Below are 21,718 nucleotides of genomic sequence, written 5' to 3' on the forward strand. Positions count from 1 at the left end.
GTTTGAGCAGCAGATAGTACATGAAGTGATTTTATTCATTATAAAAGCCATCATCAACCCTAAACAGTAGAACTGTACAAACACAGAGGATACATACATTAGTTGACATACTGTACATGGTGGATAAAAGGCGTGACAACAACCTTCATTTATTTACATTTGAATTGCACCACAAATCAAGTTGAAAAGAAACGAATGTAAAATATTGTGTACCAGTCTCAATACTTTCCAGTAATAATCATTAAGATAATCATTTTAGCATTCAGTGTTATACCAGTCCACATTAGAAAACCACAAAGGACCATGAGAGAACATTCTAGGCTGCATTAAATGCTGTTTAGTTGCCATTGCACAATATGTCATTGTCTCCTAACCTGCTCTTACAGCATGGTGGAGAGAACTACAGGAAGACAAAACCATTAGTGTTATCTTCACAAACTCCTTGTCCACTCTAGTGTGTGTGTGTGTGTGTGTGTGGTTTAAGCACACAGCTTAAATAACAGATACGGTAACTGCACAGCAGCCGAGATAAAAAGAGAGATGAGGAGGACATACAGACTGCTGGTTCCATCACACATCAGAAAGACAGGACATACAGACTGCTGGTTCCATCACACATCAGAAAGACAGGACAGACAGACTGCTGGTTCCATCACACATCAGAAAGACAGGACAGACAGACTGCTGGTTCCATCACACATCAGAAAGACAGGACATACAGACTGCTGGTTCCATCACACATCAGAAAGACAGGACAGACAGACTGCTGGTTCCATCACACATCAGAAAGACAGGACAGACAGACTGCTGGTTCCATCACACATCAGAAAGATAGGACAGACAGACGGCTGGTTCCATCACACATCAGAAAGACAGGACAGACAGACTGCTGGTTCCATCACACATCAGAAAGACAGGACACAACAGACTGCTGGTTCCATCCCACATCAGAAAGACAGGACATACAGACTGCTGGTTCCATCCCACATCAGAAAGACAGGACAGACAGACTGCTGGTTCCATCACACATCAGAAAGACAGGACACAACAGACTGCTGGTTCCATCCCACATCAGAAAGAAAGGACACAGACTGCTGGTTCCATCCCACATCAGAAAGACAGGACACAACAGACTGCTGGTTCCATCCCACATCAGAAAAGAGAGATGAGGAGGACAGACAGACTGCTGGTTCCATCACACATCAGAAAGACAGGACAGACAGACTGCTGGTTCCATCACACATCAGAAAGACAGGACAGACAGACTGCTGGTTCCATCACACATCAGAAAGACAGGACAGACAGACTGCTGGTTCCATCACACATCAGAAAGACAGGACAGACAGACTGCTGGTTCCATCACACATCAGAAAGACAGGACAGACAGACTGCTGGTTCCATCACACATCAGAAAGACAGGACACAACAGACTGCTGGTTCCATCCCACATCAGAAAGACAGGACATACAGACTGCTGGTTCCATCCCACATCAGAAAGACAGGACAGACAGACTGCTGGTTCCATCACACATCAGAAAGACAGGACACAACAGACTGCTGGTTGCATCCCACATCAGAAAGACAGGACACAACAGACTGCTGGTTCCATCCCACATCAGAAAGACAGGACACAGACTGCTGGTTCCATCCCACATCAGAAAGACAGGACACAACAGACTGCTGGTTCCATCCCACATCAGAAAGACAGGACACAGACTGCTGGTTCCATCCCACATCAGAAAGAAAGGACACAGAGATCAACTAAGACACAGACAATATCTTCAAATTAGAGTACAACTCAGTAGTACAAAACAAGCAATTAAAAGTAACCATTACTTGATATATCAAGTTTATGATTATTAGTTTGAATTAGCATTAGATTATTATTTCACAAGTTATTGTGTCAAACTGAATCTATGTCCCTAACTGATACCCAGTTTGGTCCAGCTGATTCCATAGATTCTCATGCAAAATGTTAATTAGTGGAAAAAGTCAAGCATTGTCAGTAGCTCCTAGAGTTAATGTCAGTGGTACTAGACAGACACATTGTCAGTAGTCTATGACATCACAAGCATCTATAGTACTGTACCTAAAGATGTGAGAGCACAGAGAACAACCATCACTACTTCATCCTCCCACAGGATTGGTCCTCCCATGTACACATAGAGGTCACCGGAGTCAACTGTCTGTATGTACATAAAGATCCCATCCTTCAGCAGATTGTAGTTTGGGTCATAATAACACATTATTATATTATTCCATCATTTAGTCATTACATATTCATAACCAGCCACAGTCTCCCAGTCTCCGACACATGGACCACCAGCCTGCTAGTACACAGGCCTAGCCCATGGTGTGTGTGTGTGTGTATGTATGTGTTAGTCCACTCCCAGTGCTCTGAGCTGTCTCTCTATCTCGTCGTCAGAGATCTGTGTTTTCCGTTTAGGAGAGGCAGTGGGGAGATTCTTCCCTGCTGCTGGGGCTCTCACCATCTGAAACACACACATTACAACAGCTTAACACTGACACTGGGCTTGCAACCAGGGCCGGTCCTTGCTGTTCTGCCACCCTAGGCAAGACCAAAAAATGCCACCCCCACAAAACTAGAATAGTCCCAGTAAGCAAAATTACGTTGAAAATATGTCTAAAAGACGTATTTTCCAGACGTTGAAGTTAGGTTAAATGTAGGTTCTGATTAAAAGGTGAAAAGGTAGTTTCCGTATGTTTAAAATAAGTTTTCCAGGACATTGAAAAGGCGTAGTTTCCGGACGTTGAAAAATACATATTTTCCGGACGTTGAAATCAGGTTCATTTTCGGTTCTGAATGAAAGTTGAAAATACGTATTTTCCGGATGTTGAAATCAGGCTCATTTTTGTTTCTGAATGTAATTTATAGACGTCTATGTTTGGGACAAATCAAGGCTGGTCCAGACCGGACAAAATCTGAAGCAAACATAGATGTCTATGATTCGTTCAGATTTTGCCCGGATCGGACCAAAAATCAATGTCCGTGGATGTTGAAATCAAGGCCGGTCCGGACTGCACCGAAAAAAGAAGTCCAAAAGGCGTCGTCGTCGGTCCGTGCTTACTGGGGTGTAGCCTACTATGTCAGCCCACAATGGAATTTTATGAATGCCCATCCTTGTGGCTTTATTAGTCCTGGTTCCTGTGACTAATCAATTTGGCTAATTAAGCTCTGAATATCAGCTACCCAACTTTATCAGGAGTTATCATGAGCCTATTTGCAATGTGTTTACACATCGGGAAATGCAGAACTATTTTCTTTTTCACTATGATCAGCTTGTCAATAATTGACAGATACAAACTTGAAACCACTGATCATGAGGGTGAAACTCCTGGACAACAGTTGTGATTGTCCATTCCATATTGTCCATTTTACTTTGACCTGTCCTGTTTTTAGGATATGTTAACATGACAGCGCATTTTCTATTTAATTGAGCGCCATTTAATTGAGCACCATTTAGGTTAGGCATGATGTAAAAAGTGTCTGTCTCATTACATTGTCATACATTTTATCTCCAGCCTGTAGGCTACAGAAAAGGCCACATACTCTTTCTACCATATCCTATATCTGCTACATGATTTATGTTAGATAATTTTTTTGACAGAACATTGGTGGAGCACTGCAGCGATGCATCTCTCCAACAGCACCCTGGATAGGCAAGCTGGGAATGGACAAGCAAAATATTTTGACAAAGTGGGCACTGCTTATCACAGGGCGGCATCAGCGCTCACCTAAAAAGCCCATATGCCACTGCCACTGAGAGAAATTGTCATTGTTTTTGGGCAAAATGATGTGAGATTTTATGTGTTGATGGAGGTGTGTCTTGGTCAGTTTAGCTCGGAAAATGCCACACTTGTCAATCTGCCACCATAGGTGGCTGCCTAATCCTGCCTAATGAGCGGGCCAGCCGTGCTTACAACACACACAGTACAGTAGCTCTTCTGCATTTAGAGCGGTGGTGGTGTAGTAGCACATGTTGTCCCCCAGGGGGAGTGGGTTCTCTGCCAGATGGAGACAGCCACTGTAATGGCCTCTCATGCAGGCACAATCTACATACTTTCTTCCCATAAGAACTGGCAGGCTAAGGGCTATCCCCCTCTCCTCCAGCTGTCTGCCTGTCTGTCTGTCTATCTATCTGCACCTCACAGCATCCAGATGGAAAAGGCTTTGAGATGGTACAGGACTATCTCTTACCTTTCCAGAGGACTGCATATAGAGGGAAGTGACTGGGGTATGGTATAGGGCAATAGGTCTTACCTTTCCAGAGATCTCAATGCCAATCTCGTCCAGAACCTGGTTCACAATGTCCTGAGATTCTTCCTCATCCCCTGACTCGTCAAATATCTCATCTAACGTATCGTTGACTGGAGGGAGGGAGGGAGGGAGGGAGGGGAGTAAAGAGGGAGAGGGGGGGCAGACAGAGAGAGAGGTAGAGAGCCAGAGGTACTAGTCAGTTTACTGTTAAAAGCTGTGGGGGAAAAAAAGACAGTTTTTTTTCCTGTTACTATTGTGCATCTTTTAAATATTTAAATCCTAGGCTATAAAGCCAATGGCAGCAGGTCTTACTCATGTCCTCTGTCATGCCCATCTTCATGTTCTCCTTCTGGAAGTCCTGCATGGTCTGGAGGGTCTTCTGAGGATCCATCTTCTTGTTCACCGTCTGCATCGTCTGGACAACACACAGACACACAAGAGTTACAACACAAATACTACTACAACATACCGCACAGACAATACACAACTCCCAGAGCATGTACGCACATTATCAACACACAGAGGGAATCTGCCTCTTCTTCCTGTGTGTTGGCACAGCCATGGCCTAGTTTCACTGTGGAGCCTAAAACAGCCAAACGAGCTGCACACACTGCCTCCAATTAGATGTCATTTGCATATTGTTCCCAAACTGTTTGAGTGTGTGTTTGTTTATAGTGGGTCTCTCTGCAGCCGCATAGTGGTGTGTCTCTATACATAGATGAGGCTGGTTTGGGCTTTTTGGTGAAAAGTTAGTATTTTCTCCTCCACAATGAAGACAAATTGCCTTATCCCAGAGTTGCAGGAGCCATAGGGTGCACACATTCAGTTACATACTACCACCTCAGAATTGTGAGCTGTTTTCCCTAAAACACAGTGAGCTGTTTTCCCTAAACACGTTAATTTCATCACTTTGTTAGAGCTAATCACCATCCTGATTATGATTAATTGACAGCTTTGAATAAGAAAAAAAAGATTGATCATTAATACATTAATAACAACATTAATAAATACTTAGTGACTGTAACTAGTTCACGTTCCAAGCTCTAAACATGACGGGCTAATATAGTCATATAACTGGGCTAATTAGATATGCTGCTTTAAACATGACCGGAAGCCTAATTGATAACAGCTAAGATGTGTAAGGATGTCATCTGTGTGTCTGAGCTGTAAACAGGTGTAGGATGGAGGATCTCCACCCAGTCAGACAAGCATTACCATCCTGAGGGGGATGACAGGAAATATAGACAGACTAAGACACTAATTATTACACACTCAAGAGAGGAGAAGAATCCTTTGAACTCTTCTGCTGTTTTTGGAGAAGCCGTTTGAATGTTTTAACTGGGTTAGTGGGTCTGCTTTCAGCCTCATTTACCCAGACACACAGAAACACATAGATGTATGGTGAGTGTGGAGCTACTATACAATAAGAAAATGCTCTAACCTTTGGAGGCCCAACATCCAATATGTGATGGTGTGCGTGGCTGTCTGAATGTGTGTGTGAATGCACGCAGGTGTGTGGTGCTCTTTACCTTAGCCGTAGCAGACATGGCTCCAGCCATCTTCATCTGGGAGTTCATGACCTTGGTCTGTGTGGACATGGAGGTGACCTTTGAACTGACGGCGTAGGTCCTGTTCTTCTGCTTCCTCAGCTGGACCAGCTGCTTGGCCAGGATCTTACACGCCTCGCGGTTCCCAGACTTAGCCATCTTCTTGATCTCCATCTCCTACAAGAGGGAAGGAACAGGATTATCAAGGGGGAGCTGTAAACAGGCAACTTCACTACACTCATTCACAAACATACTGTTACATAAATACATACAATACATATACATCAGGTTCCCCAGAGAGCCCTGTTAGAGTGTAAACAGTGTAAATAGTATGATTTGGCGATGGTCTAAACACCTGTGAGCTACCAGCCTCTCTTAGCTTCGGTAAACACATGAAAACAGACTCTCGCCCTGAGGAAACACACCGCAAGGCTGTCCATGTCCCCTGGGAAACAGTACAGATTCAGCTGCAGCCCTATGTCTGTGTGTATGTGTGTTTGTTCTGAAGAGCCAGACCTGAAAACAACAATTTATTAATGATCATCATTACAGTTTACCGGAATAATATTCCCAAATCCTCCACCCCCTCCCTCTGCCAGTGTGTATGAGGGTTAAACTGCCATTAGGCTGATTGTGAAGTGCTCCAGTCTCCTCCTCCGGTACAGAGCTCTGCTAAACAGCTGAGTAAGCACATTACCATTACAGGCCCATTACATTCCCCTCTGAAACACACACAGGTGCTGTCTGTCTGCCTGCTAAGTAGATTCATGTTAAGAATAGACAAATATAAGACCTAAGCATCTTAATAATGATGCTTCTTTTTGATATCTGCCATAAAGCAAAAATGACACTGTAAATATTTAACAGTGGGAATCTAGGCTGATGTAGCTGAGTTTTAGTGTTGACTGACTGGGATGATGAGTGTTGCTGATGTGAGCTTATTACTGATGTTATACTGCCTCAGAGAGAGAGAGAACGAGAGAGAGGCAAGAGCTAAAACTGACAGATAGATGATGCTATCACACAGAGTAACAATGTACATAGAGACAGACTGATCTAATGTTCACTGGACCAGGGCAATATTTCAGGTAGATAAGTGACAAAACATGTTCCTTTTCATCTGAATAATGAACCAAGTTGTTCTATAGAATAAATTGGCTATAAATTCAAAGCATTACACACACAGTGCTGAATAATATAGATACTATATCTGGTTGAAAGAAGAAAATATTATTTTCGAAACTGTGCTGTTGTGTTTTTGGGGCGCGTGCTGAAAGGCTCAGTAGTCTCTGTGTTAGTGATAATAATGTTGACATCAGTTGTTTTTGGGGTGCGTGCTGAAAGGCCCAGTAGTCTCTGTGTTAGTGAGTCTAATAATAATGAGGAGTCTCCCAGCACAGCAACTACAGCAGCCCCAGCAGAGGAAGAGCAAACAGAGACAGGGAAAGCTGTGTGTGTGTGTGTGTGTGTGTGTGTGTGTGTGTGTGTGTGTGTGTGTGTGTGTGTGTGTGTGTGTGTGTGGCACAAATACATTTATGCTAAACTGTAATATAGGTCACTTCCTCTTCTTAGAGAATATATATTTTTTCAGACCAACAACAAAGATAACTAGATAAAAACTAAATTAATTAGGAGAAATATTAATGAGTAATAAAAAGCTGGTCCCTTGGGAGGTAATTATGGCCTGTGTGATGTTTACTTAAAACAACAACGAGCCACCACTCTTCCTTTCATCCTTCTGACATAGGAGGAAATGGAGGGGAAATGTTCTATTCTGCTGTTCACACAGTCCTATTGTGACTGTGTGTGTTCTACCTCCTCTCTCCCCTGTAGCTATTCTACCTGTCCAATCCTGTCCTTTCTATCCCAGCCGTTAGCTAAGCAGCCTGTAGGCCTATCAGACAGCGCAGGAAAGGGATGCGAGTGGAGGTAGGATGAAGCAGGATTAGCCTACAGTCATTTACACACGTTTGATGCAATCAGCAGCAATCTAAGGAAAAGGATCTACTGAGAAACTAAAACCTGGCTCAGTCCTACCAGCACTTCATAGGGTGAGTTGTGTGTGTGTGTGTGTGTGTCTCACCATTTGTTTCTCTTGTTTCTCCAGAGCAGCTCTGTCTCTAGTGATCTGTCTCTGAGTACCGCGAAGCTCCTTAGTTTGTTCCTTTATAACATCTGAGAGAGAGGATACAGAAAACAAAGGAGATATTTATTTATTTATTTATTTATGACATACAACTCATTCATACAGTTATGCTGGGCATTGAGCTACGCTTTCTGTTTAGCTATAGAAGCACAGTACCATTCTGTTCACACGGGTAGATAGACAGGGACAATAGCTCTGGACATTCCTCATTAACAGGGCTGAGTCTGGAATCTAAACCATCCCTGCCTCACACACTATCCATTACCCCGACATGGCGTGTGTATAACACAATCCGTCACACACACCATGCTCAAAATACCAGACTCAACTGTACACGATAAAACTTGATTATTTCTTAATGTACAGAGGGACCAACACTAAAGAGATGCTCATCATTTAACTCTTATCGAGATATTTCATACTTCAGATAGACCCAGACTAAAAATATCCCTTCGGAACATATTATTTATACTTTTAGAAATGTAGGCAGGGTAAACTATGTGGTGTCTTATTTCAACGGTTTCCAATAAAAACGCACCAGGCTCCTGATTTGATACATACAACAGCAATAAAAACAAAAAAGAAGAATCCACGTTTTAAGGCAGGATAAAACCACTGAAGTGTAGCATCAAGGGGACAATATAGGCACAAGCATGAAATGAAGTGGAAAAGAGATAGTCATACAGGAGCAGTCCCTAAGACACACACCCAGCAGTGGTTTATGAGTTTGGGGGAGAGCAGTCCCAGAGACCAGGCATGTCTGGAGGCAAGGGCACACTACTGTCCTAGCAATTTCCTGCAAACTGCCTCTCTCTCTCTCACACACACACACACACACACACACACCCTGCTGTGAATGTGTCCCTGCCATCCCACCTCGCATATTTGGGTAGAGGACCCGGTCCCCTACACTGCTATTAGCCCTAAGGTTACCGCAGACACGCACATGCAGACATAGTAAGCTTGGGCAGTCTACAAGCTGATACAATAAACCCTAAACCATTGCACTGGACTCCTTCACCAGAGCCAGAGTACTGCCAGAGATGACCTCTACAGTGGAGTGGGTACCAGTAGCTCTAACACAACCTCTAACTTGACCCTCTGTTGACCCTCTGTTTCACTACTGGATCAAATGCTAGATATTCAAAGAACACTAGCTTACTTTTCTTAAAAGAAGGGTTTTCCTCAAAACTAAAGAAAAGTATAAATAAAACATTTCAAAACAATATGAGGATTTTTTGGGGGGTGTGTGTTAGAGAATATCATTCCTGCAGTAACAGTCCAAACTGAAGGATGGCAGCAATGAAAGTTGTGTTGTTGTAAAGCATGTCAAGCTTTTAGAGGAAAATGCATGGTGAAAGTGATAGAGAAATTATATATATATATATATATCCAGACTGCAGAAAAGTTTAATAAATGTTTTTGCAGATTAATAGGCTCTCAATCTTATACAATTACCCTAAAGTACAAATGTTGACAAAAAATAAAATAAAATAGTGAATATCCTTGCTATAGGTACCAGTGGCCTCATCTCCCCCAAAACGTAATAGACAGAGAGCTGGACCACTTGTGAGAGTTAAACGTAGTACCTACGTACAGGGTGACGTATTGACAACGTCTAAAAGAGGGTGGGGTAATAATCTATAAAACTCCACCAGCTAACCTCCGCCCGCCATCGCACCCCCGCACGCCACTACACGCCCTACCATAGGATGCCACTGCTTCTCAACATCGGGCAACCTTGGCACACCATGCCCAGAGAGAGAGGAGAGAAGGAGAAGAGGAGATATCCTATCAACTATCTGACCTTGAATAAAGGTACAGTACAATTACAGTAAGTGAATATTCTTTATCAATGACACTGTTGTCACGGAATAACTTATTCATATTAAATGAGATACATTTGCAATTGAATTAGATGGAAACTTGCAATATGTTTTTGTTTAATAAAGTAATTAGTGATTTAGATATAATTGATGCATTATATTTTCTAAATAGCCCGAAGGGTTATTGCATTTTGACCTTGTAAGGTTGATGGCCATTAAGCAAGACATTTTAACTGATAGGCATTAGGCCCAGTATTTATAAGATGGAGCCATTTTAACTGATAGGCATTAGGCCCAGTATTTATAAGATGGAGACATTTCTTCCTCTTTATTTTCTTAACCTTCGTTATCGAGGTAAGGCACATTGAGATAAAATATATATTTCAAGAGACCTGAAAATCTATATTTTGGGGTTCTTCGTTCAACATATTGCTACATTTTCAAAGTGTCAGCAGCATTAAAAGCTACAGGCAGCCTGAGCTCGCTCTCTCTCTCTCTCTCTCTCACACACATACCTAATTATCACTGTTGTGTGTATTGACTGATGACTTTGTTTACTCTTGCATCATGTTTGACAACTCTGTGAGCCGAATGGAAATCTAGACATGATCATCACTTAACGAGCCATTGTGTGGGGGATTGGGGCAGTAGAGGGACTGGAGCAGACTATTGTCAACATAACCTATATCCAGCTGTCTTTTAATTAACAGAATGAAGTAACGCAATCATTCAACATCAGTATCTATGGATCACATGATTCTCTCACTAGTTCTGTCTAAACCTGAACAAAGCTTTCTTACAGGACTTACACTGCTAGATGCTGTTCCTCATGGAATTCTCTGTTGCAGTCAGCAGGTAAATTACAAAGTAACACTTGAACATAGTGTAGACAGCATCATCGCATCATCACATCAATTGAACAATGTAACAATGTCTACAGCTACACTGTACCTGTTCACCAGTTACACGATGGTCATAAATCGTGACACACAGAACACAGTTTTTTTAAAACAACTTTACCAGCTACCTTCACTAATACACAGACACGTGGAATTGTATGTCTAGTTTCAGGCAGCCAGTTTATAAATAGCCTGTTAATTTCAGCTAATCCTCATTAACACACAATCTACCTTTAGATGATTCCACGTTGACCAATGTTGATTTCGTAACATAAACATGAATCTTGACTTTTTAAACTGGTATCAGTTAAACTGGTAAAACAGGCTTGTTCAGTAGATGATGCCGTTAGTAGCGCACTGGCGCTCACCAATTCAAACAACTTTGTTAATTTGTTACAATCCTACAATCAGCGGAAAACAAACTTACCGTCGACTGTCTTCTTCTTGAATAGAGATGCCATGGCGAACAAATGAAAACTAAAACCTTGTTTTACTAAAAACAACTTATCTGCTCCCCGACGGTCACCAGCTAAACTATAACCCTATCAACAAACGGAGATTTCCTGGTCGAACTGTTTCCCCAGCCTCACATGACAGCCCTGACACACCGCCGACTCTCTGACGTCACCAAGGGACTCAGCCCAGCTCCTCCAGTCTTCTCGCGGTACTGTTCCAACTCAAAACGGACCATTTTACCATTCATATCAGTGAATGCTGTAAGAACTGGAGTAGATAAAAGCCATAAAAGTTAAAAGTGATGATTTTATTAACTCTGCTCTGAAATTGCCGAGACTGAGGAGAAAAAGAGGACCAGTCACTTGAAAGCAAGAGTAGGTCGAGCGCAGGCCATTTCTATTAGCATTTTGGATTTTCATTTTTGCATATTGGATTATGCCCCCATTAGAAAATACGTTGGAGGTATTTTCTATGTACATAGAAATATAGCAAATGCTAGAGATTTGTATGTCTGTGTGTGTGTCTCTGTGCGCGCTCGTGCGTGTGTGTGTGTCTGTGTGTCTGTGTGTGTGTGTTAAGCTATGAAAAAGTAAAGTACCACGTACATAAAAACAACCACATAGGGAGTGATAGACATAAAACCGCTCCCTACAGCTTTAAACCGCAATAAATTATTTTGTTCTCATTCCATCCTCATCTCACTGGATAATGTTACCACTGAGGTCAGGGACCTGCTATATTAAAGAATACATTCATAGGATGGTTTCTCTTCATATTCATGCCGCAACTTCTGCAGTCTGGTCACTTGAACCGTAACAAACTCAATTCCATGAAAATTCTGAGTTCCCTCCATTTGGTTAAATGGAAAAGAAGGGAGTAGAGAAGAGGAGAATAGGAGAGTTAGAAGGGGAGTTCTGGCTCAAAATGAGAGGATGGGGCCAAGTACAGGAGGAGAGGAGAAGATAACAGATGAGAGGAGACAGAGGATAGTGGGGTGACTTTGAGAAGACAGAGGAGAGGTGGTTGAGTAGCCTTCAGCTCATCCCCCTCTCCCTCCCAGCGGAGGAGAGCAGCGTCCTGGGGCGTTGTTCTAGTTAAGGTTATTAGGAAGATGTTAGGTCTAATCAGTAGTAGACTACAGGGAACAGCGCTAAACGCTGTCATCACTACCACTACCACAGGCCCAGAGGTGATCCATCCAGCCAGCCCCCAGCACACAGGCGCTCTACAGCACCCTTCATAATGGCACTAACCACAGCCTGCTGTATTTGCTGTGAAGGCTGTCTTCAGTTATATTAAATATTTACATCTCATATTGGAGGGAAGGGAGGGGGGACATGTTGAGGACATTAAATGAGAATTCCTTCTGTGGTATTTAAAAAAATGTATCTCTCCATTCTATCTCTCTCCCTCTCTCTCTCTCTGTTGGTGGTTTTGCCTTAGGCGAACAGACGTTTAATGTTAATGTGTTGCTAACTAACTACACAGACAGACAAACAGACAGACAGCAGAGAGAGATATCGTGTGAAATTAGATCCCAGTACAATCACTGGGAATCTCTGAGAATCACCTATATAAAATACACATTTTGCTTTGAGGTATCATTCTACACGTAAACTCACTGTAGTGTAATCCATATGCAACACATAATAAAATATATGCTTTCCCTTCAGGAATGTTGAATGATGACTTTGTATACTGCCCTACCAAGCAAAAAGGCAGTAACTGCTCATTTGGTCGAAAATTAGTTAGTCATTTTTGCTACATTAAATACATGCTTAATCATGTGGACAAGTATCCTGCCTCTATTGTATTGTGTTTTGGAGAAAATGGGGGTCATGTTAGCAGTAACTGCATAAGGTTACTGTGAAACCAAGGCAAATAAAAGCCATTTTTCTCAGTTCCACGCTATGAGCAGTTACAGTGAGGGAAAAAACTATTTGATCCCCTGCTGATTTTGTACATTTGCCCACTGACAAAGAAATGATCCGTCTATAATTTTAATGGTAGGTTTATTTGAACAGTGAGAGACAGAATAACAACAAAAATATCCTGAAAAACTCATGTCAAAAATGTTATAAATTGATTTGCATTTTAATGAGGGAAATAAGTATTTGACCCCCTCTCAATCAGAAAGATTTCTGGCTCCCAGGTGTCTTTTATACAGGTAACGAGCTGAGATTAGGAGCACACTCTTAAAGGGAGTGCTCCTAATCTCAGTTTGTTACCTGTATAAAAGACACCTGTCCACAGAAGCAATCAATCAATCAGATTCCAAACTCTCCACCATGGCCAAGACCAAAGAGCTCTCCAAGGATGTCAGGGACAAGATTGTAGACCTACACAAGCCTGGAATGGGCTACAAGACCATCGCCAAGCAGCTTGGGGAGAAGGTGACAACAGTTGGTGCGATTATTCGCAAATGGAAAAAACACAAAATAACTGTCAATCTCCCTCGGCCTGGGGCTCCATGCAAGATCTCACCTCGTGGAGTTACAATGATCATGAGAACGGTGAGGAATCAGCCCAGAACTACACGGGAGGATCTTGTCAATGATCTCAAGGCAGCTGGGACCATAGTCACCAAGAAAACAATTGGTAACACACTACGCTGTGAAGGACTGAAATCCTGCAGCGCCCGCAAGGTCCCCCTGCTCAAGAAAGCACATATACAGGGCCGTCTGAAGTTTGCCAATGAACATCTGAATGTTTCAGAGGAGAACTGGGTGAAAGTGTTGTGGTCAGATGAGACCAAAATCGAGCTTTTTGGCGTCAACTCAACTCGCTGTGTTTGGAGGAGGAGGAATGCTGCCTATGACCCAAAGAACACCATCCCCACCGTCAAACATGGAGGTGGAAACATTATGCTTTGGGGGTGTTTTTCTGCTAAGGGGACAGGACAACTTCACCGCATCAAAGTGACGATGGACGGGGCCAAATCTTGGGTGAGAACCTCCTTCCCTCAGCCAGGGCATTGAAAATGGGTTGTGGATGGGTATTCCAGCATGACAATGACCCAAAACACACGGCCAAGGCAACAAAGGAGTGGCTCAAGAAGAAGCACATTAAGGTCCTGGAGTGGCCTAGCCAGTCTCCAGACCTTAATCCCATAGAAAATCTGTGGAGGGAGCTGAAGGTTAGAGTTGCCAAACGTGAGCCTCGAAACCTTAATGACTTGGAGAAGATCTGCAAAAAGGAGTGGAACAAAATCCCTCCTGAGATGTGTGCAAACCTGGTGGCCAACTACAAGAAACGTCTGACCTCTGTGATTGCCAAAAAGGGTTTTGCCACCAAGTACTAAGTCATGTTTTGCAGAGGGGTCAAATACTTATTTCCCTCATTAAAATGCAAATCAATTTATAACATTTTTGACATGCGTTTTTCTGGATTTTTGTTGTTGTTATTCTGTCTCTCACTCTTCAAATAACCCTACCATTAAAATTATAGACTGATCATATCTTTGTCAGTGGGCAAACGTACAAAATCAGCAGGGGATCAAATACTTTTTTCCCTCACTGTACTGCCTTTTTGCTTGGTAGGGTAGTATAGGAACATGGGCTTTTATATTTTTTCTCAATTATTATACGGATATCTGTCAACTGGTTACATTTAATTTACAATCTGATGCATGTAATTTACATTACTCTAGCATTGTTCATATTCAGCATGTATTCAAGCAGGAGTAAATTATGATTTAATTGACATGATCATCCACCAGTCCTAAGTTCATGCCTGGCTGGTATAATATGTATGATATGTGACATGTAACAAGTTATGGTGTTATGATGCTAACACATTCAGACACAGGCAGAGACAGGCCCAGGACTCAGAGTGGTAGCAGGGGATTTAAACAGCAAGACACTCTAGTTGATGGATGGATGCTGTCGACTACAACGGGACAGATAGAGGGGAGGGTGGAGGGTGGAGGGGGGGTGACAGGGAAAGAGGAAAGGAGGAGAGGGTCAGTGAGTCAGTGAGTGACTCTGCTACTTTAGCCCATGGGAAGAATGAGAGAGAGGCGTGTTTCTCTCAGGCACAGGGCAGCAGGGGGAATGTGGGTAATGCAAGATTATCTTCCCTGGTGGGTTAGCTCATCACTAACAGCCTGGAGCAGGGGACGCACACACATGCACACACACACTGTACCCACACCTTTCATACAGAAAATGAAGGTAATTGACATTGTCTGTGAATATGAATAATAATCCATTAATTCAGCAGAGTCACTGACTCCAGTGATAATGTAAAGTAGGTCAGATTGGGATGTTCTACTATTGTTTAAACCTTTTCTCTGCTGACATCTCACTAGGGAGTCAGGGTACTAATGGAGACACTCATTAATCTAGCCAATGACAAGCTGTTATCCACAGGTACCTCTAGCCTGAGGAAGACAATCTGAAACAGGTATGGAACATCAGGTCCCTCTCCTCTCCCTCAGTCTCTCCCGTCAGTCCTCTCTCTCCACACCATCCACCTCTCTCAGCCCTGCATGACATGCCCTTCTCCTGTCCCCTCCTGGTCTTTATCTCAATTACCAGATACATCCCACATGTATAATCAGGTCTCTCTGTCTCTGCTCTATCCTGGTCTCCTGAAGCGCCAGCGCTGAGGTCAGACGACAGACCCTTCTGCCTCCATTCTCCTCGCTTCCCCAGTCTCCCCTGTCCCTTCTACCACCCCACCACCACCAGCACACCCCACCACCACCACCCTGGGGCCGGACAGAGCTAGTATTAGTCAGGGGAGGGGAGGGGAGGGAGGCTGGTGAATATTATTAGCATGGGGAATTAGATTCATTAAAGAGGGAAGGGCAGAGAGGACAAGTCCTGCAGTCAGAAAGGGGACAGCCAGACACACCCCTACAGTCGCACACAAACATCCACACACGAAATGCACACACATGCACACATACGCCCAGGATGCCCAGGACATTAAGGTAGGTAATTATATTCAGACAGTCCGAAATGTGTGTTAAAGACTTTCTTTATTCCTCAAGGTGCTGGCACAGAAACTGTTTCTCTGTCTGCATGTACACTCATTGTTGCCTTTAATGCCTGTACTTTATAAAACGACTTAACCTCCTTCACTCTCTCCCACTGTTCGAGTCCTTCAAGAAAATGTCAATCTAATCTACATTCTATCTAATCTTTCTATGGTTTGATGGAGGCATAACGTCTAAACAGGTAAGGAAACAGCAGTGCAGACAATGATTAGATGATGTGGTTTAATTAGGATCTATTCTGCTGATCTGGTATGTTGGGAATAATAACAGCACAGACAGAGAGAAACAATTAGTCTGTAGACCAAGATGGAAGTGAATTGTTACACATACTAAATGCATTATACTGTGAAATGACTTCTCTTTTCACTGTCTCTCTCTCCCTCGCCTGACCATTTCCAATTACCTCTTTGTCTTCCTGTCAGACCATTCAAGGAGGCTCCTCCATCAATCCAGACAGTCTTTGAGTCTCCAACACCTCATTAAATAACTCTCAGTATTCACTCCTATCTCTATTATCATCTCATATGCAAACTGGTGATTTTTAATAGAGCGGGAGTTATATTATTATTGTAATTATCTGGTTATAAAGGCCTGATCTGTCAGCCCAGAGAGATCTGAGTCCTCCACTGTTCACTTCATTAACACACTAAAAACACGTATGGCCCTATACCGCCACCGCGGAGGAGGACACACACAAGTGTGGGATTCCCTTTGTGAGATCCAATTAAAAGTCCCATTGACATTCCGGTCCTGCGTGGCAGTTTGATATCAGTATGATAGCTAAAACAGCAGGAACAATTAAAAATGTGATTATCTTGGACTGTGTTACATTATATTGTGATTATATTAGCCACTGTGTGGTATGACACTGGATGCTCATCCTGCATTTTGTTTAAAAATATGTTGTGTTGTCATTTGGAAGAGATGGAGACCCACCCACACACTGTAAAAAAAAAAGGAATACATCCAAAACTGAGGCTTGAATGCAAAATAAAGATGTTTATTTTGACATAATAATTATATTTGATTTAAACCACCACCCACTATTAACCCACAAATGACCATGTGTTAAAAGGATATTGACTCAAATCAGCCCCCAAATAACACTCCTGTATGTACCTATTATTTTTAATAGGAAACATAATATAAACAATACAATACAATCTGTCTGTCTATCGGCCTGTCTGTCTGCCTATCTGTCTGTCTGTCTGTCTGCCTATCTGTCTATCGGCCTGTCTGTCTGTCTGCCTATCTGTCTGTCTGTCTGTCTGTCTGTATGTCTGTCTGTCTGTCTGTCTGTCTGTCTGTCTGCCTGCCTGCCTGCCTATCGGCCTGTCTGTCTGTCTGCCTATCTGTCTGTCTGTCTGTCTGTCTGTCTGTCTGTCTGTCTGTCTGCCTGCCTATTTGTCTGTCTGTATGCCTATCTGTCTGTCTGTCTGTATGCCTTCCTGCCTGTCTGCCTATCTGTCTGTCTGTCTGTCTGTCTGTCTGTCTGTCTGTCTGTCTGTCTGTCTGTATGTCTGTCTGTCTGTCTGTCTGTCTGCGTATCAGTATCAGTATGTAACCCAACCACTGTAATAACTAAAGCTGTACTAATGGCTGTTTAATTGGCTATTAATGTCTGCGCTCCCCTCTCCTTTCCTCAGTTAGCACACCGACACACTAGTTTGTAGTGTTCCAGGGTGATTAGAGAGGAGATATGAACCATTAGAGCATCATCGTCATCATCATCGTCATCATCGTCATCATTATCATCAGGTGTTGTAGAAAGACTCTGGAGAGAACAATAGAGACAGGTGTTTTTTTTAGAAGGGACTACAATAGAACAACATCCATGTTACATTCTCCAGACTCTGGAGAAAACAATAGAGACTGGTGTTTTTTTAGAAGGGACTACAATAGAACAACATCCATGTTACATTCTCCAGACTCTGGAGAAAACAATAGAGACTGGTGTTTTTTAGAAGGGACTACAATAGAACAACATCCATGTTACAAACTCCAGACTCTGCAGTTCTTATGATGAAGGAAGTGATACTTATTAATCCCTCATTATCACTAATAACACTCACACCTGCAGCTTCTCACATTCAGCAGTTACTCACTGCTAACAACTAGGATGGTCATCATGTCGGGTGATAAGAAAACTACTGTCCTGAAGAGAGATTGTAACCAAGACATCTAAAAACACGCTCTGTTTTCTGTTGTGAATCAGAGCTGTGTTTTCCACAAGGCTAAAGAAAAGATGTGATACAGTATGTCTTGGACAAGTCAGACCCTTTTCAGCCCAAAACACTACAGCCCTCTGAGATCTAACCCAGTGGATGAGTTTCATTCTTTGAGGAAAACATGGACAGAAAAATAAACAACTGCTTTTATCCCTGTATGCCCTCCTCCTCTAATCCCTGTAATTCTCCTCTCATCCCTTCTAAACATCCCCTAATAATGATCTCATTAAGGCGAGAAGAGGAGAGAGGAGAGAGTTGCTGCTCCAGATGTGACTGGGACCCTGAGAGGAATGTGTTTAGTGAGAGACCCTGAGGACAAGAGCATATGTGGGGGTCTTTAACTCTGTCTGTCTGTGTGTGTGTGTGTGTGTGTGTGTGCATGTCTATCTCCGTCTGTGACAACTGCCCCACCTCCACAGCCCAACAACACATCATCAGAACCCGCCACTGACTCTGCCCCAGTTCCTGAACTAATATATCATCAAAACGTGACTGAATAATTAACACTCCATCTGCGGAGTGTGGCGTCATCAAAGTGAATGGAACAGTTTAACGCCTGTATCATATCTGACAGCTACAGGGAATAGGGCTGGCTCAGGAAATCAATAAGATAATCACCATAATGTCTTTCCTAACTACCGCCCTGTCAGAATGGAGCAAATGTCAAACGCACAATGTGTGATACTGTGTATGTGAAATAGAGATAAAGAGAGAGCTAGAGAAAGAGAGAAAGCGATAGAGAGAAATAAAGGGATAAAAAGGGAGAGAGAGATCGAGCTATGCCCCATAACCTGTATAGCTCTTTTAGTCAATCATTAAGAAACAGCATATGCTGCTCCTGCATCTCATAACAGTTTGACCCCATTTTCTAAAACTGGGGCAAAACAACACACACTGATATCAATAATAAAATAAATTCAAGATCCCATTAATTTATACATGGTATACATAAGGAAGTGAATCACAGAGATTATAAAACAGCAGTGTTAGGTAAATTAGACCCTTTACACTGAAGCGCTGAGTCCTTCTGTAATGAGATGAGCAGTGGGCATGAGCCCCTCAGGATATACCTACTGATATCTTCACCCCTGAGTGCGTGTGCGTGTGTGCGTACATGCGTGTGCATGTGTTTTTGTGTGTGTGTGTGTGTGTGTGTGTGTGTAGGCAGGGCAGCTGGTCCTTCAGTGTGTATGTCAGGCTTTATCATGGAACTCACTTGAGAAACAAGTGGACTCAGCGAACACAGCCATCTCTCTCTTATCTCTCTATAGTCCTGCTGCTCCTCTACAGTCGTGGTCAACAGTTTTGAGAATGACACAAATACTAATTTTCACACAGTCTGCTGCCTCAGTTTTGATGATGGCAAATTGCATATACTCCAGAATGTCATGAAGAGTGATCAGATGAATTGCAATTAATTGCAAAGTCCCTCTTTGCCATGAAAATGAACTTAATCCCAAAAACACATTTCCACTGCATTTCAGCCCTGCCACAAAAGGACCAGCTGCCATCATGTCAGTGATTCTCTTGTTAACACAGGTGAGAGTGTTGACGAGGACAAGGCTGGAGATCACTCTGTCATGCTGATTGAGTTAGAATAACAGACTGGAGGCTTTAAAAGGAGGGTGGTGCTTGAAATCATTGTTCTTTCTCTGTTAACCATGGTTACCTGCAAGGAAACACATGCCGTCATCATTGCTTTGCACAAAAAGGGCTTCACAGGCAAGGATATTGCTGCTAGTAATATTGCACCTAAATCAACCATTTATCGGATCATCAAGAACTTCAAGGAGAGAGGTTCAATTGTTGTGAAGAAGGCGTCAGAGCGCCCAAGAAAGTCCAGCAAACGCCAGGACCATCTCCTAAAGTTGATTCAGCTGCGGGATCGGGGCACCACCAGTGCAGAGCTTGCTCAGGAATGGCAGCAGGCAGGTGTGAGTGCATCTGCACGCACAGTGAGGCAAAGACTTTTAGAGGATGGCCTGGTGTCAAGAAGGGCAGCAAAGAAGCCACTTCTCTCCAGGAAAAACATCAGGGACAGAATGATTTTCTGCATAAGGTACAGGGATTGGACTGCTGAGGACTGGGGTAAAATAATTTTCTCTGATGAATCCCCTTTCCGATTGTTTGGGGACTCCGGAAAACACCTTGTCCGGAGAAGACAAGGTGAGCGCTACCATCAGTCCTGTGTCATGCCAACAGTAAAGCATCCTGAGACCATTCATGTGTGGGGTTGCTTCTCAGCCAAGGGAGTGGGCTCACTCACAATTTTGCCTAAGAACACAGCCATGAATAAAAAATGGTACCAACACATCCTCCGAGAGCAGCTTCTCCCAACCATCCAAGAACAGTTTGGTGACGACCAATGCCTTTTCCAGCATGATGGAGCACCTTGCCATAAGGCAAAAGTGATAACTAAGTGGCTCGGGGAACAAAACATCGACATTTTGGGTCCATGGCCAGGAAACTCCCCAGACCTTAATCCAGGGTTCTTCAATTCCGGTCCTGGAGGGCCGAAACACCTTCGTTTTTTATCCTCTCCTTCTAATCAGGGGCTAATTCAGACCTGGAAACAGAAGTGTTTGGGCCCTCCAGGACCGGAATTGAAGAACCATGCCTTAATCCCATTGAGAACCTTTTTCCTTTATTACTTTTCAACACTGCCATCCTTTCCCTACTTGGAGTAAATTAGTGAACAACAATGCCCAGGCCTCTACTTCCGGTCTATACTTACTCTCTACACCTTATGGACACAGTTAATTTTACAATAATTCTATTATATATATTTATTTATTTTTTTCCTCCTGAACTTCTTCTACTCTCAACCTCTCCGATCATTTTCATGATGTCCATCCGGTTTGCTTCTATATGCCATATCTTTCTAACTGTGCTCTTTCCCAAAAGCTCCCAACATACAACCTATATACTTATTATGGACACAGTATGCTTACATTATTAGCTATCTTTGTTATTATTTGTTGTTATTTGTTATTAGTCCCATCCTTCAACTCTATTCAATACCTCCCATCTATCTCTTAACACCATCCATATAGGATTTCTATTTGCCATATATATTTCAACCGTACTGTGATGTTTTACAAAAGTTCTGAACCTTTCTATTCTCATTGCTTCTACAGATTGTGAATTAAAAATAAACATTATTTTTATTTTAATAAACAATCCCATTTAGAACGTGTGTGTCTCCAGTCCTGTACGGCCCGTACCTGCTCCTCGCACCAAACTAGTGGTGCGTGTCCCCAGACCGGTACGGTCCACTCCAGTGCCAGAGCAGTCCGCTCCACCGGTGCCTAGTCTAGATCCGGTCAGCTGATCCA

General features: G+C 42.9%; 2 protein-coding genes across 4 annotated transcripts; one reads left to right on the top strand and one right to left on the bottom strand.

Moving 5' to 3' along the window:
* Positions 1-14: 14 nt before the first annotated feature.
* On the bottom strand, positions 15-11,295 carry chmp2ba (charged multivesicular body protein 2Ba). The gene is made up of 6 exons (XM_041844598.2): positions 11,125-11,295; positions 7,910-8,001; positions 5,809-6,003; positions 4,592-4,694; positions 4,283-4,389; positions 15-2,492 (listed from the first exon to the last, which is right to left on the bottom strand). Exons 1-6 carry the CDS (start codon positions 11,156-11,158, stop codon positions 2,379-2,381), a joined length of 645 nt encoding a protein of 214 aa, XP_041700532.1. The 5' UTR covers positions 11,159-11,295; the 3' UTR covers positions 15-2,378.
* On the top strand, positions 541-1,863 carry LOC121536934. 3 transcript variants are annotated; one of them, XM_041844596.2, is made up of 3 exons: positions 541-987; positions 1,202-1,653; positions 1,735-1,791. In XM_041844596.2, exons 1-3 carry the CDS (start codon positions 541-543, stop codon positions 1,763-1,765), a joined length of 930 nt encoding a protein of 309 aa, XP_041700530.1. In that variant the 3' UTR covers positions 1,766-1,791. The 3 variants fall into 3 exon arrangements, with proteins under 3 accessions (XP_041700530.1, XP_041700527.1, XP_041700529.1); XM_041844593.2 differs by having other exon boundaries at positions 541-1,653; positions 1,735-1,863; XM_041844595.2 differs by having other exon boundaries at positions 1,202-1,765.
* Positions 11,296-21,718: the final 10,423 nt, after the last annotated feature.

Source organism: Coregonus clupeaformis, chromosome 23, assembly GCF_020615455.1.
Source record: "Coregonus clupeaformis isolate EN_2021a chromosome 23, ASM2061545v1, whole genome shotgun sequence".
NCBI classification, from domain to species: domain Eukaryota; kingdom Metazoa; phylum Chordata; class Actinopteri; order Salmoniformes; family Salmonidae; genus Coregonus; species Coregonus clupeaformis.

Excerpts from the sequence above, each read along its gene's own strand:
- chmp2ba (XM_041844598.2), bottom strand. The coding sequence starts at position 11,158 with ATGGCATCTCTATTCAAGAAGAAGACAGTCGACG. Across the intron at positions 6,004-7,909 it reads AGAAACAAGAGAAACAAATG|GAGATGGAGATCAAGAAGAT; the intron begins GTGAGACACACA and ends TCCCTCTTGTAG. Across the intron at positions 4,390-4,591 it reads GGGCATGACAGAGGACATGA|TCAACGATACGTTAGATGAG; the intron begins GTAAGACCTGCT and ends CCCTCCCTCCAG.
- LOC121536934 (XM_041844593.2), top strand. The coding sequence starts at position 541 with ATGAGGAGGACATACAGACTGCTGGTTCCATCACACATCAGAAAGACA. Across the intron at positions 1,654-1,734 it reads GACTGCTGGTTCCATCCCAC|ATCAGAAAGAAAGGACACAG; the intron begins ATCAGAAAGACA and ends GTTCCATCCCAC.